General features: G+C 38.9%; 1 protein-coding gene across 2 annotated transcripts in view; it reads right to left on the bottom strand.

Annotated features, from left to right (window-relative positions):
* Window positions 1–5,393: 5,393 nt before the first annotated feature.
* The window catches only part of WDR25 (WD repeat domain 25), a 116,011-nt gene continuing 104,849 nt past the window's right edge, over window positions 5,394–16,555 (bottom strand). For both annotated transcript variants that reach the window (XM_084632031.1, XM_084632032.1), the window contains exons 5-7: window positions 11,496–11,666; window positions 8,230–8,370; window positions 5,394–7,808 (exon numbers count right to left, since the gene is read on the bottom strand). In XM_084632031.1, the coding sequence (XP_084488157.1) occupies window positions 7,587–7,808; window positions 8,230–8,370; window positions 11,496–11,666 (534 nt within the window). In that variant the 3' untranslated portion in view covers window positions 5,394–7,586. The remainder of the gene's footprint in view (window positions 7,809–8,229; window positions 8,371–11,495; window positions 11,667–16,555) is intronic.

Below are 16,555 nucleotides of genomic sequence, written 5' to 3'. Positions count from 1 at the left end.
AAACCAGGACAGATACTTCAAACTGAAGGCCTAGCTGAATGAAACTGTAAATGTCTCATTAAAACATTCCAAAATTCTCATAAAACAAATCCTGTCTTATCATCAGGATAAGAGAAAACTACAGATTCCATGATTTTGGCATGTGCTGGTTTTGCTTTGTTCTGCAATAGTCTTCACATTTTAAACAATCTTTGTTTTCTGCTGTGAAACACAGTCATTGCAATGTGAATACGTGCATTATTATTCCAATCCAGGCTGCAGAGTTGAGGCAGAACACCTCCATAGTCAATATTGCACCTGAAGGGCTGGAGTGGGCTACCGAATCCTAGTGACCATCTCCCAGTCTTCAAAGACAGAGGGAGAAGAATAAGAGGATCTGAATGGTGTAGCTCCTTTGTCACCCTTGTGTTAAATGATGCCTTTGTTAACAGAGAATGCAATCATCATTTGTTCTTTTAAAAAAACATGGAAATAAAGCAATAAAAATATGAAGAGGTGGGCTTGTTTTATCCACACAGTGTTGGTCACTTCAAACTTTTGCTAATTTAATCACAGTGTACAGCTACTTTCCTTTTAGATACAATAGATCATCTGGTTTGGCAGTAATGCATAATACTCTGTAGATCTTCCTAGTAAACCGGAATCTCTCCCACAGCCACCTTTAAGACCTGTATTGATTACTGCAGTGTGTCCCAAACTTGGAATGCCACTTGTTCAGGGAAAGCCACTGGCGGGCCGGGCTGGTTTGTTTACCTGCTGTGTCCGCAAGTTCGGCCGATTGCGGCTCCATTTGCCGCTGCAGGCCAATGGGGGCTGTGGGAAGCGGCAGCCAGTACGTCCCTCGGACCGTGCCACTTCCCACAGCCCCCATTGGCCTTCAGCGGTGAACCACAGCCAGTGGGAGCCGTGATTGGCCGAACCTGCGGACGCAGCAGATAAACAAACCAGTCCAGCCCGCCAGGGGCTTTCCCTGAACAAGTGGTGTCCCAAATTTGGGAAACACTGGATTACTGTATTATGAATAAAATAAATTCACTAACAATTCACTGTGTTTCAAAAGCTTCAGCTGATCACATCAATCCTTGTTTGCAGCCCAGATAGTACTTTTTACCCGAGAGATGGATCGATCAGAATGTGAGTTGATTAGAGAACTTGTCTTTGGTTCATATTGACAACTTAATTGACGTCACAGTGCTAAGATATATTCAATCATCAAATTTCAGTTCCAAATTAGTAAAGATGTTCACAAGATAATGTTGTGAACATAACCAGTCAAAAGATCAGATAATGTAACACAGTTCTTACAAGAATCAAAAACTCCAGCCATTCTTGGAGACCTGATGCCAATGTAATCTACATTTTGATATTTCATTTCTTAAAAGAACATAGATTAAGCTACAGTAGATAAATCGGATGCTGCCTTTGAAAAGATTTAAACCATTTTCCATACATTGTCAAAATGGGGTATACACTTACTAGCTAGCTCCCCAGTCCATTTCAGGCCCTTGCTTCAGGGCCTTATGGATTATGCAGAAACTTAGACAAAATAAATTAGTTCCTCTGCCCAACATGGGCTACCATTCCCAGGGGCTTTTCCACATCTTCTCTCTGCTCCTCCAGTCCTTATTCTGGTCCAAGGTCAACACACTGGAATCTCCCTGCAGTTCTCACTCTCCACTGTACCTTGTAGCAGGGTTCTTTCCCCTGCTCCACAGCCTACTACAGGAGCCTACCTGCTCCCTGCAGCTCTTCAGCTCAACTAAACTCTTGATGGCTATCACCTGACATCCTAACCCCACACCTCAGCTGGGAAGCAGTGAATTAGTCAGAGCTGGGGCTGGACCAATCTTCCCTGTGATATGGTGGCACATTGATAAAATTTCTAAAGAAATTAAAAATCCATGCCACTGTGAAATGGCTTGCACTAAAAAGCAGCACGAAATTGAGAAAACTCTGAACAATTGCTTGTTACTATATGTTGTCTGGTCTGCTCAAATTCAAGCCCCTTGGTTCAATTTGCAAACCATTTGTTGGTACTGCTGGCAAGCAAATTAAAGCTATAGAAGATCTTAGTCCACAAAATTTGGATCCAGATTTCAAATAGTCTAAAAATTCTGGAGTGTTTTGACCTCAAGTATGGTTCTGAACTGCAAATAAAAATAACTGATTTTGCTTGCTAAAATACCATCTTCTGTTTTTTGTGATTTTCTTGATTCAAATCTGCCATTCACTGGAATGTTACAATGGACAGATGCTTCTCATACAGCCTTTTAAGAATGGTAATGAACTGTTATATTTGTGTCAAGGAGGATTGAATCAGCAGAATAAAACACGGCTACATGTGAAAAACAATTACTGTTATACATGCATTATGGATTTGGCATCAGTATTTTTGAGAGAGACAATTTACTGTGCAAAATGATCACGCATTATTTGAAATACTTTCCTAATCTGACAGATGCAAACCAAATTCACAATCCTTATTCAAAGGCAAAAAATTATGCTAACATGGAGCTAGGGTCCCAAAACCAAGTAACACAAACACAGGAAATTCAGCGTTAAGATTACACTTCAAAGAAATGGTATGGAAATGCACATTTAAGGCACCCAAACAATCTTAGCTGCACTGCATAAAAACTAAGGCATTTTAGTGTTTCTGGTCCAGATTAGATTAAACTGATTTTAATGACATTTCCCTATATTTTTTCTTTTCATGGTGTGCCTACAGGATAGATTTGAAGTTGCCTGGGTACCTTTCTTGTGTATTCCGTACCTCAAATATTTGAATATTTTTTGTGTCACTTTAACTTTGAACTTCCTGAGTTTATAATGCCTAGGTTTGGTATAATTATAACATATCTGTAATTATTTGTATTCTTAAATTACTAACATGTATTCTCAACCTTAATTTGATATTAATGCAGTTTGTTGTGTGAAAATTTCCTTGGTTTTCAAAAATTATTAAAAATGTCATACATAGACGCAAACAAGAGACCCAAAACGAATGTTATTGTGCAATGTTTCTACTGATTTTGGGTATTTTGTATCAACCTTAAGTAATTAATATATTTATTGAACTTTAGAGGGCAGATTCACCAGTACACCAGAGCAACACAAAGCAACTTTAGTGTACTGATGAATTGGGTCGTTAATTTGCCATCAATGTATTGGTTTAGAGAGCTGTTACTGAGAGCTATGTGAAGTGGTGAGGGGAACCCATTCCTTGGGTCCCAATGACTCTGGCCATCCATGCACTCTTCTCAGTTTCCCAGCAGGGCTGCCTTAGTGCACAGAGGAGCTGAGGCAGCAGTGCATCTGCCAATTAGAATTCTTGACACATCTCCAGTGTCCCTCATACCACTTACTCATTACAACTAATATAGCTATTGCATGCAAATTAGTTACAGAGGAAGAGTGATGACTGGTTGAATTACCTCTGATGTTACAATACCCCTACCTGAATTGTTGAACCCTATTTTAGCCTATTTGAGTTAACCATTAGCTACAACTATTATTAATAACTTAGCTTCATTACAGCCTATTTTCAAATACAGCATATGCACAAGATTTTGAAAGTCTGAGTCTGTTGTTCCATTATTAAGATCATTCAGGTCAAAAAGACTGACAGGCTAAATTTCTCAAAGGAATTATTTTAAAACTAACAAACTCAAAGTAACGGATTTATTTGTAAATTCTCAGAATATTCATTCTTTACTCAAATAGTAAATGCTATAAGTTTGGAGAGGATACACAATATTTTAGATGAACAACAAGAGGATAAATCTCTTCTTTAAGTGCAAAATGGAACTCAGCCTTAACTATAGAGTCATGAAGAATAAAGAAGATATGCAACATTCTAAGCAAATAGGAAGAATGATGGAAATATCATGTCCAAAATAAGACGCCCAAAGATAACTCTATGGATTAATTTGTTTTCTTTTTATTCAAATTACCAACACAAAGAAGAGTGTTAAATTGCTCTGGGAACCTTAACACTCTATTTGTAAATATACAACACAAACATGAATAAACAGACTCTCAAGACCAACAGCCGAAACAAACCTTAAAGATGGTACTGAACTGCTCTATAAAACTGAATACTATCAACTGTTTTGGACATAAAATCCTGTTGACTTCTGTGGTGCAGGTTAAGGCCCTACAGTCCTGATCTTGCAAAGCACATGTGGAGTCCTTCTGAAATTAGTGGGACTCTGCACAGGCCTGGATCATTTTGGAGCACTATGGCTCAAGAAAATACAGGCACAAGATTACTATTATAAATTAATGCGTTTTAAAAGTAAACCACGGCCTTGACTGCAAAAGTTGGTGCTAGCCTTAACTCCATCAGCTCTGGTGACGGGCATATTACAAACGTCTCAGGTAAAGACATATGAATAAAGCTGTGCACACTATAGGTGATAGTGATGACATCAACTCTTGCATTTGAAACACAGAACCCTGCACTCAATCCAAGGTGGAAAAATAAAAGGATACATTATTTTTAAATAATTATATTTTATAATAGAAGCATTTATTTGTAATTCTTAATTCTAACCATATATTATCTGATGGCTAAATCTTACTTGTCTGACTCAAGTGAGTCATCCCATTGACTCCCAAAGCACTACCTGCGTGACTAAAGATAAGGAGGACTTGGTGCTTAATGAATCAGATTTTATATGTATTTAAAAAGCATTTCAGCTCACCTTGATTCCAATAGAGCTCAACAAGAGGGTGGTGGTTTTTAATGATTTAAGAATTTAATATTTCATCAGTAGAGCCCTGCAAACCTGCAGATATCTGCTTTATATCTGCAGATATCCTTGGACCATGTTTGCGGATTGCAGATGGATGTTTATCCAAATTTTATATCTGTGCAGCTCTCTATTTACCAGTTCAGAGGCTGTGGTTGGGTTTTCATTTTATTTAGCTTCTCTCTGTAAGTAGATGATTTGCTATTTGAATGAATACATATCATACACGAAGTCTTATTTTGTGTCAGGGCATTTAAATACATAAATATATATACACTATTTATATATTTACTTTTTTTAGACCCAGGTAGGTTACAAACATATATCATATGTACCTACATTAAAAGATATATATCTCCAGTTTTGGCCACCATCACAGGCACCGACTTTTCAAAGTGCCGGGGGGGTGCTTGACCCCCGGCTCCAACCCAGACCCTGCCCCCACTTAGGGTGACCAGATGTCCCGATTTTATCGGGACAGTCCCAATATTTGGGGCTTTTTCTTATGTAGGCGCCAATTAACCCCCACCCCCGTCCCGATTTTTCACATTTGCTGGTCAGCCTACCCCCACTCCACCCCTTCCCCCAATGTCCCACCTCTTCCCACCCCACCCTTGACCCGCCTCCTCCCACCCCCGCTTCACCTCGACCCACCTCTTCCCACCAGTTCCAGCCCCTCCCCCGAATGCGTTGCGTCCTCACTCCTCCCTCCCAGCCTCCTGAATGCTGCGAAACAGCTGGTTGCGGTGGGTGGGAGGTGCAGGGAGAGAGGGGGAGATGCTGATCCATGGGGTCTAGGGGGCTGAAGGTGCTGGGGGATGGGGTGGGAGACAGCTGATGGGGGACTGCCAGTGTGTGCTCAGCACCCACCATTTTTTCCCCGTGGGTGCTCCAGCCCTGAAGCACCCATGGAGTCAGCGCCTATGTCCAACACACTTTAAAACAAAAGATGTGGACAAATTGGAGAGAGTCCAGAGGACAGCAACAAAAACGATAAAAGGTTTAGACACCCCGAACTATGACGAAAGGTTAAAAAAAACTGGACATGTTTAGTCTTGAGAAAAGAGGACTGAGGGGGGACCTGATAACTGTCTTCAAAAACGTTAAGGGTTGTTATAAGGGGGATTGATCAGTTGCTCTCCACATCCACTGAAGAAAAGAGAAATAATGGGCTTAAGCTGCAGTAAGGGAGATTTAGCTTAGATATTAGAAAAAGCTTTCTAACTATCAGGGTAGTTAAGCACTAGAATAGGCTTCCAGGGAAGTTGTGGAATACCTGTCATTGGAGGTTTTTAAAACCATCTTAGACAAACACCTGTCAGGAATAGTTGAGGTTTTCTTGGTCCTGCCTCAGCACAAAGGGGGCTGGACAAGGTGACCTCTCAAGGTCCGTTCCAGCCCTACATTTCTATGATTCTATGATATAGCAATATACATGGGTTAATATGGAGCTACAATATTACCAGTATCTGAATAAAGTTCTTTTTCATAGACTGAAATACTATAATGGAATTAATAGGGAGAGAACTAGCTTTGATATGCCAATGATGGCAGCAAACAAATTAGAGGCAAAAAGTGATGGGATGCTCCCCTTCCCATCTCTTTTTACTTTCTTTTTTCTAGTTAGTCCATAGCAAAATGTGGATATGTGGCTTAACTATCCTACAGTTCTGACCACCACATGTTTGAAATTCAGGTCTTTGTCTCATTAGAACAAGGATTCCCCCCTTTCATTTCTGTGGCACATGCTCTCTTCTATTCTAGTTGATAGTCTCAAACAAAATGCTTCCTTAATTTAGAGTTAGATCACAGAATAATGCATCTGCAAACAACAGCTTTGTCATAAAAAATACTAGTTAAAAAAATCTGGAAATATTCAGTTAAAATGGACATAAATATTCGGTAACACCTGTAGTTCATTAAAATCAATTAACCAGAATACGGATATGTGAAAATTCATCTCACACATTCTGGCAGCAGTCTTTACTCTGACACACGAGACATATTTATCTTTTCAACATAATCATCACAATATAAAGACAACTTCTAAATAATCTATGTATATGTTTAAAGAGTTAGTATATCTTGTGAGTCAAAGTTGACACTAAAAGGCACAAGATGAATTTTCTTTCTCTCTCTCGTACACACAATTGACTATGTAAAAATATTTTGGAGAGATCTTTAGCTGGTCTAAATTACTATAGCTCTATTGACTTCAATGGTGCTATGACAATTTATACCAGTTAAAGAAGAAGAACCATATAATTGGTCATATGGATCTTAAATAATTAACAGAGGTCTGTAGAAAACGAGATCCTTTTCCTTTGCACTTTAGGAGAAGATTTCTTCTGCATGGTGATCCTGAACTGCATGGAAGTAGAGATCTTTTGGGTTGAAAAATGATGTTATAAATGTAAAATATTATTATATTAACTGAACACTGACCCTAATGTTAAGATAACTAAGAGCAGCAAGCTGCAGTCTTTTTTTAATTTTTGGTATAATTTAATATTTACCACTAAGCCTCCTTTTTACCCCCATTAGGCATCAACTGATAAAAAACAAATTTAGGCTTAAAGCTTAGATGATATTTTCAAAAACACGCAGTGTTAGCCTAACTCTTATTGACTTCCAGACTTAAACCAGCTCGAAGGACTTTTGAAAATCCTACTTTTAGAAGGCTTGGATGGAAGATACAAAATGACAACAGATTCCCTCATATTCATAAGAAAAATTCAAATTGCATACACTGGTTTATTTATGATGAAACACCAGCATCCGTGTCTTTAATGTGGACTAACTGGATTCACTCTGAAAGGGAACCCTGTTTTATTATTGCCAGATCTTGATATCTCCAGCCCAGTCACATGTTGCAAGAACTGACGGAAGGACTGGATGAAAGGTTGCACTCACACAAGCCTGGTTATGTGCAGACAAAGTGTGAATAATTCTAGCAGTGTGATAGTTATAGAAAAATATTTTGCCCTCTGAACTTCCTGTCACTAGAAGTGTTCCATCTGGAGAAAATTCACAGCCCACTGCAAATCCTTCCACCTGTAAAGAGTCAAGAATAAGAGTAAATCAATATGCTAATTAGGGAAATTTAATGTAACCTCCTGAAAATGCATTAATGTACTAAAAATATCTCTTTTACACAATATGCTCTAATTATTTCCCCAAGTGTTTATTAAGACAGACTTATTACGACTTTAAATTGTTAGCACAAGTCAATCAATAATTGGTGAAGCTATTAACAATTCACAAAGTCTTCCATTATTTTAATCTCCATTGTCTTCATAATGTGTATCGTTCTAAATTAACTACATTACAGGAAACCAGACAGGAAAAGAAGTAAGTCAATTAATATCTACCCTGGTTTATAAATCAAAAGTATCAGCAGACACATTAACAGAAGAGAAATTGGTTATATTACTTATAGTCTTGAATACTTTAAGTTTCCGGTGAAGAATAATACCTTATGCCCTTCATATCTTTTCTTTTTGTTGATTCTGTATGGTCGTTGGATAGAAAACAATGCCATGTAGTTTCCATTTGTTTGAGCAACAAATGCAGGTTCTCTCGGGTGCAGAGTCAGACTCGGACAGGTATAACGCTCCTAAAAAATAGTTGAGAAGATTAACATTCCTATATTTTTGTTGCCTGAAATACAGTCTTGTTCAAATTAATCAGGCAATCTTTTGTAGATCTAACATATCTGAATGATTAGAAGATGGGTGAGAACTGACGTATTTTAGATATGTAACCATGAAGAAACTTAAAAGGAATCCATGTCCACTTTGCTCAACACATTCTCCTGAAAGTTCACATGGTGCAAATATTAAATCTGGTATCTACCCTAATTAGCTGGGCTGAGCAGGAGCTGGGCAAATGCATAGGGAAGGAATATTCCCTTTCTCCCCTTTAAAAAGGCAGTTTCAGCCCAAAAGCACTCAAACAGCTTCTGGGGCCTGAGGAAGACTAAAGGTTCCATGTAGCAGTGGGTCGTCTAGTCCTACTCCCACGCCCCTTCCATAGTCCAAGTTTAACTCCCTAAACCCTCCCAGTTCTGCTGCCAGAGAATCTACTCTGGTTACAGAGGCAGGGGCAAGATTTACCCCCTAGTACGAAATACCTCTTTGTTGCTACTTGTATCATGAAGAAAACAGTTTGTTAATTACAACTGATCTTTCTAAGCCTACTGACGTCAGAAGTCACAAATGATGTCAATTTTCAACACGACTATTTTCAGTTCAAAATGTTCAGCTGTAGGAAGAGATGGAGACTAAGGAGGTGACTTTTGGATCCACATTAGCCTTAGGCCAGTATTTAGAATTGTGAATGATGGTAACTTTATGAGCCAAATCCAAACCAAAGTGAGAAAAAGGGCCTCCTCTGATTTCATAATCGAGCCAAAGTCACAGGGGCAGGTTGAGATCCAGGGATACAAATACAAACTTCCCACCCCTGAAATTCTAAGGAGGAGGGCGATTGGAATAGAGGTTCTGATTTTAGCTCATCTCTAGCTCTAATGTACAACTTTATGTTTCAATATAAATCACAGTTTATGCACAGTGAAAACATCTGAGATTATTGTGTTGGGCAAAAGGAATGCTATGTTCTTTCAAATGTTGGACAGCAAAAAGATAAATAAAAGCTTAAAGGTAAATTTACAAATGAGAAATGGTGAAGTATTACTAGGAAGTAGAAGATGGGACAAGAGGAAAAAAGTCTTAGGGGATTGAGGGCTTGTCTACATGGAGATTTAGTGCATGGCAAGCTAGGGTGTCAATCTGCAATGCACCAGCTTGCTGTGCACCAACTGGCCATGTGGACCCTCCTACCAAGCACTAAAAGTTCCACAGTTCTGCACTATGGGACTTTCAGTGCACAGTAGCAGGATCTACACAACCAGTTAGTGTACAGCAACCAGGCGCGCTATAGATTTAAACCAGGCTTACCACACACTAAATCTCCACATAGACAAACCCTCGGTTAAGTAAAGAGTATTAGAGAGAGGAAACACAAAAGAAAGGCACAGGGAGAAAAACTTAAGCAATCTTGGGAAATGATAGTAAAACAGGATAGAATGGGCAGAAAAGATGTAGGAGTGAAAAATGAGAACCCCGTTTCCAGTCAAATTTTGGGAGAAAGTTTGATCAAAAAGGGTTCAGCTATTTTGCAGAACAAAGTACATTAAAAATAGATAGTTTGGCCTATTTAATGTGTATTCATGAGTAGTGAGATGATGTGTTTTTCATCCACATTCTAGCATAGTAGTAAAGTCCAGACACTCCCATCTTGAAGGTTAGAAATTGAATATTACAAAACTAAGAGTACTTATTTCCCATATTAAAGAGTGAAGTAACTGCCGCATTCAGTGATGCTCTATTTCCAAAAGAATTGTCTTGTTAAAACTTCTCAGTACACTGAACATGCCTGCTTTGCAGTTTGTTTATTCACTGAAGCATTTTCTTTCCAGAGCAAAAGACTAGCATGCTGTCAAACTGCATACCCAGGATGTGTGCTGCTCCAAAACTGAACAAAGACATCATTGTGGAAATTAGAGATACAAGTGTCTTACTAGATCATCCACTCCATCTTGTTGCCAGTACAGTTCTTTCCAGTAAAAACGTAGAACTACCTGAACCCAGTTCACTCATGCATTCTTTAACTTACATAAGCGATTAGGCTGGGATTTTCAAAGGAGCCTAAGGGAGCAAGGACTAACTCACTAACTGTCCTGTGAAGCTGCCAGCCTTTCCTGATAATTCAGCATGTAAATGAATTACTTGGTTGGACTGCTACATATTGTAAGGAATGTTACACCTGTGTTTGCTAAAGTAATTTTTTTGCCAGCACCATTTTGCCTCTGCTATTTCCTTTGCTGTGTATTTACATGAATATACCATGCTATTGCTCAAATCCTTCACCTGTGATCACCCCAAATACATCACTTCTGCTGTCCTGGGAAAGGTACTGGAGCGGGAAACGTGATACTGTAACAAATACTTTGGTAAACAGTTGGCAGGACACACTGACATTTCTACCTGTGTACCTGCCTAAACCTAGCTCATATGTCAGTGAATAGGCAGTGAAACGGAAATACTTTTCCAAGGAGGGCACTCACAATTCTCTAGGCCACTTCACACTTATAGTTACAGAGAATAAGTAAGGGTTGCTAAAATAGAAAAACAGTTCTTGCTTTTTAGTAAGTAGCATTTTACAAATCACAGTAACATTATAAAAAGAAAAGGAGTACTTGTGGCACCTTAGAGACTAACCAATTTATTTGAGCATGAGCTTTCGTGAGCTACAGCTCACTTCATCAGATGCATGCCGTGGAAACTGCAGCAGACTTTATATATACACAGAGAATATGAAAAAATACCTCCTCTGTGTATATATAAAGTCTGCTGCAGTTTCCACGGCATGCATCTGATGAAGTGAGCTGTAGCTCACGAAAGCTCATGCTCAAATAAATTGGTTAGTTTCTAAGGTGCCACAAGTACTCCTTTTCTTTTTGCGAATACAGACTAACACGGCTGTTACTCTGTAACATTATAATGGCTTATTTCAAATCATACAGAAGTACTGTAATTTAATATAAGCTGCATGCATCCCTACTTGCAGCAAAACTGATCAATAACTCACAGCGGTTTAGGAAAAATCAAAAGCTTTTTACTCTGCTCACAATGTAATATACTAAATCAGCATTCTAATAATAGTAAGTGTTAACCTTACATGAAAAATCTGATTGGAAATTTTTGCAGCGCTGTGGAAATCCCATGCAATGATTGTACGGTCAGCTGAGTCCCGGCTTACTGCATCCGTGCTTGTAAGAAATTCTTTTCCTTCAGGAAGGAAGAGGACATCCAAGGTCTGTTGTACTGCTGCTTTATAGACTTTTATCACCTATGAAACAAGAACACCCATTATGTTGGGACAGATTATATTTCACAATGTAAATGAGGTCATTTGAAGTTGTGACAACTGTATTATCATAACAAACTCATGTATTTCATTAAAACAGTGGTCCCCAAACTGTAGGGCACGCCCCCCACGTGGGGGACGGACTGAGGAATGTTTGGGGGGGTGCACGGTGGGGCCTGGGCCAGCCCCCAATGAGGGGCAGGGGGGGAGCACCACCCAGCCCCAACTCCACTCTGTCCCCTGCTCCACCGCCAGCCCAGCTCTGCCCTCATTCCCTCTCCGCCCCCAGACCAGCTCCACCTGGTAGCCTCAGCTCCACCCCATCCCAATTCTGCCTCCCAGCTCTGCCTTCAGCCCAAGCACCTCTGCTGAGGAAGCCTTGGCTGTGCAATAATGGAGGGGAAGCATGGACAGGTTCCATTACTGGTAGTGGGGGGGCAGGACAGGAAAAGTTTGGGCACTGCTGCATTAAAGCCACATAAAGCATATTTTTAAATATAGATAAATGATTAATAGAGAGCACACTAGTATTTTTAAATGGTGCAGTATTACATCTGTTTTACCAAAGAAGCACTGTTATAACATCACATGATATTTATTTAATGACACACCGTGGGAAATTAAACAATATATAAAAGGAAGTATTATTTCACTATTTTCTTCTTATAAACTTCTATCCAACACCTTAAGAAATTAGCCTCTTTGTCATGGCAACGAGGATACAGGGACACTTGTTAGCACCAGTTTATGCACTACTTTATTTTATAAATTAATGTTAAATTCCATATCATTAGCTACTGCATCAAAGAGTATTCAAGAGCTGGAGCTGTGGAATCCAACACTAGTCCAGAGGGCCAAGAACCTCTCAAGCTGGCCCAACCACGCCCTCTTCCAAGAAGCAGTGTCTGTGACTCCACCTACCAACTACCATATATGGTAGCCAGGGAGTTCACAGCTGGCATCGAAAGAAACAGCGCCTTCCAAGGAACAGGTTGAACTGCTCCCCAAATAAGTGATTTCTGTGGAGACTGATGAGTCCTGTGGAGACAGTGAGGCTGACAGCTGTCAGTTAAGACAAGGAAATAACCCACTGGGGTAAAAATACTCCGGGTCCCCTCCTTCCACCCTTCTCCCTTTTGATTCCCTGGGACCAACTGTTGTGAAGGTTAGTCAGTCCAGTGCAGAACCAGTATACATGGAAGTGAACAGCTCCTATGACCTTTAGTGCATCTTGACATAGGCCCACAATTTGATCCACAGTATTAAAACAAAAAAAATGAGGAGTACTTGTGGCACCTTAGAGACTAACAAATTTATTTGGGCATAAGCTTTTGTGGGCTAAAACCCACAAGTGAAACCCTCGTATTTTCTGCTGATACAGACTAACACAGCTACCACTCTGAAATCTGTCACCATGCAAAGTATTAAAACAGGAATTATTCTCAATCCATTGGTGGGACATAGACTGGTGTCTACCTCACACCAATAATACTGTGTATATATGTAGCTAAACTGTTTTAAATGTGTTACATATGCCCAAAGGCTGCTGCTGCTATGAGAGTGTAATGAATTTCTACACAAGCAAACATCATGGATTGTGTGATCAGAGCACTATTTTGTACTGAAACCCACAGAAAAAATTATTTAAAAAATCCAATACGACAGTACTATTTCCAGAGTTCTTGGATATGATGCATGAGAGACCTAATTTAAATGAAAATGGATTTATGAGAAACAAAGGGATACCTTTTTAATTGCTCTTGGGAACTTTATGCGCAACTCTGAGGGCAGTGCACAGAAGAGTTATCCTAAGCCTTTAACCTCCACTGGTCTCATGCTACTGTTCCTTGCTCGTTTCTGAAAGGTATGTGGTAGACTCTAGATGAATAGTCCCATTGCTCTGGAGTAAGACTTTCATTCAAAGGTCCTCAATCCAACAGCACAGCAGCTTGAAGACTACTTACTTCATAGTAAGAAAGGAAATACCTGTATCTTTCAGAACTGCGGCAACTGAACTGAAAAGTAAAATATACCTTGAAAAAATAATTACAACACTGATTATGTTCTGTGAGGAAAGAAATATATCAGGAGCCATGCTATGCATCTGTGGGATATGGAATTGATTTTCCATTTACAGAAAGATTGTTTTTTCTCACTTCCAAGACAAAATCTATATCAAAGAAGTCCAATAGTTAGTTATTGCATAATTTTGTTAATCTTCAAATTTTTCAGCTTATCTTAGCTATCTAGAAACAATTTCTGACCGTAATGACAGTCAGTGGGATAGTTTGCCTATGAGGTAGTTAAGGCAAACTCATTAGAGGTGCTCCAGCAGAAATGAGAAGCACAGTAAAGGTATCTAAAAACCTGTCTCCAGCTGCAGGGAAGTTTTGTAGAGTCAGAAACCTACAAAAAATACTCCATTACAATGCATTACTCCTATATGCCACCTCTCTCTTGCTTTTTCATACCATTATAATGCATTGGTATGAAAAGCAAGAGAGGTGATATATGGAATTAGCCATCAAGTGTGAAACAGTTGGACTCTATGGTACCACAGGTTTGAATCCAGGCAAGGTCTCCTCAACTCCTTCTCCTTCTGTGGCTAAGTTGAACACTGTGGGTGGCTCTTTCATTGAGGTCTAGGTCTGCTCTTTGTTGACCTTAAAGATATGTGGTACTGTTCACAAGGGTTTGCTGCTGTGTCTTTGCCCAAATTTTCCCTCCTTCACTCTTGAACTGGTTGGCTGATTGAAATGAACAATATAAATGTAAATGTATAATTTAAAAACTGAAAAACATAATGTAGAATCCTTTGTGCTAATACAAGGAGTTGGACTAGATGGCCCAGGGAGGCGCCTTCCAATCCTATCAGCTGTGAAAATCTGCTATGACCCATTAACCATATTTATGGCTTATTAAAAACAATTTCAAAAACTACTATAGAATAATATTAGGGGGCTGACTCATAAAACCAAGGAAATTCAGAATGAAGGATGGAATGGGTCTCAAAACAAAGGAAAGCAGTTTCCACGGTATGCATCCGATGAAGTGAGCTGTAGCTCACGAAAGCTCATGCTCAAATAAATTGGTTAGTCTCTAAGGTGCCACAAGTACTCCTTTTCTTTTTGCGAATACAGACTAACACGGCTGTTACTCTAAAACAAAGGAAGTATCTTATTTCATTCTTAACTAATCCCACTAAACCTCTGAGTCAAGAATACAGTTAGACATAAAGCAACTAAAGCAGATTTTGAGTAAGATCCTTACTGTCATCTTAACTTTGAATATTTTTGTAATAATGGACAGCGAAACTACTGCCCTGACTGCTCAGAGAATGATGCCCCAACTGAAAATTTAGAATGACAGCAGTGACTCAACTGATTAGCCCCTGTATTGCTCCCAGATGGTGTAGGTCAACCAACACACATGCTCTGTTTCCTTTGATATTGAACATCTAAAAACAAGGATTTTAAAATGTTCGAAAATAATGTGACGAGTATTAATCAAGTCCTCCAGCTAAACCATCTCTGACCACATTTTAAACAAAATGGTGAAAATCAAGTATACCCAGAATAAAACTGCCTCCACCTGAAAAACTATGAGACTGCCTGGATACTTGTCATCTCATTACATACAGATATGTGAGCAGTTACTCCAATTGTTCACATGCTTTGCCTGTCTCATCAGTTTGGAAATGTAATGCTTGCAATCAGTTGTAGACCCTTGGTCATGCAGGTAGTGCCCACACATTGTAATAAAATCAACAAGATATAAGCCTGAAGTCTGCGAAATTTACATAATTTTCAGCAATCCGCTTGCCTTTTTAGATGGCAAAAAAGTAAGAGTGTTCCCTTCAAACTTAAATTTCTAGGAATCTTGCACAATAGAAAAAACAATTAGACTTTTTAAAGCCCGAAGTGATAATTGTATATATAGCCTTTGCTTTATAATTCTGTGAAAACTATACCTGCATAACTCTGTACAGTGTTACAAAGGAAGGTAAACTGTTAGGAGTAAAAAAAGAAACAAACCATTTTTCAGAACTCCTATATACTATAGCTGTCTTTTGAATGAGAAATGATAAATATAAGGAATCTCAAGGGCTTGCAGCAAAACTTGGAATAATTTAAACTAAGGGAAAATCATGTAACAGAAAAATCAAGATGCTATTAATGCAAAAGGGGCGCTCTAACATCCAGATAGAACAGGAAATGGATGAGATGGTTACCTAGCAACAGGAATCATTAAAGAGGAGTCCAATTCTAACCATGACAGTTGGAAAGATCAGAGGATGGAGATGCACAAAACAGAGACATGGAAGGAGAGAGGCTGCATGGAAGGGCAAAGGCTAATGCAGTGTAGAAGGGGACAATGAATGAAAATCTTAAATAGTAATCCAAAGAGGCAGTTTTCTATATTTTTTTAAAGTGTTTTAGGCTTAAATTCAAATACATTTCGGTCCTCAGCAACGCAATGTTTGTTTGAAGCCTTTGTAATGTACATATATACATATTTACACAGAACATAAGTACAGCATACTCCAGAGGAGCCACATGGAATTTTCTTTACATACTTTTTGGGACTCATACAGTAAGATAGCATCACTTTAATGATTAGAAAGGTCAAAAAGTGGGCAAATAATTAAAATGCACATATTTGTAAATCTAGGCAAAAATTAGTTTACACTCCTATTAATTAATTGTTAATCAGTTTTTACATGTTCATTGGTGAATGTTAAAAATAGATGCATCTGTATGTTGCTTAATGACAAATGCTATTTGATATCTCCTGTTTTACATGGCTCTTCAAACTGGATTTGCAAAAGCAAAATCTCTTGCTACAGAGCTAACTTCTTCTCCAGCGTTGTA

Source organism: Lepidochelys olivacea (assembly GCF_965140295.1).
Source record: "Lepidochelys olivacea isolate rLepOli2 genome assembly, chromosome: 6".
NCBI classification, from domain to species: domain Eukaryota; kingdom Metazoa; phylum Chordata; order Testudines; family Cheloniidae; genus Lepidochelys; species Lepidochelys olivacea.
This window is presented reverse-complemented; position numbering and strand designations above follow the sequence as displayed.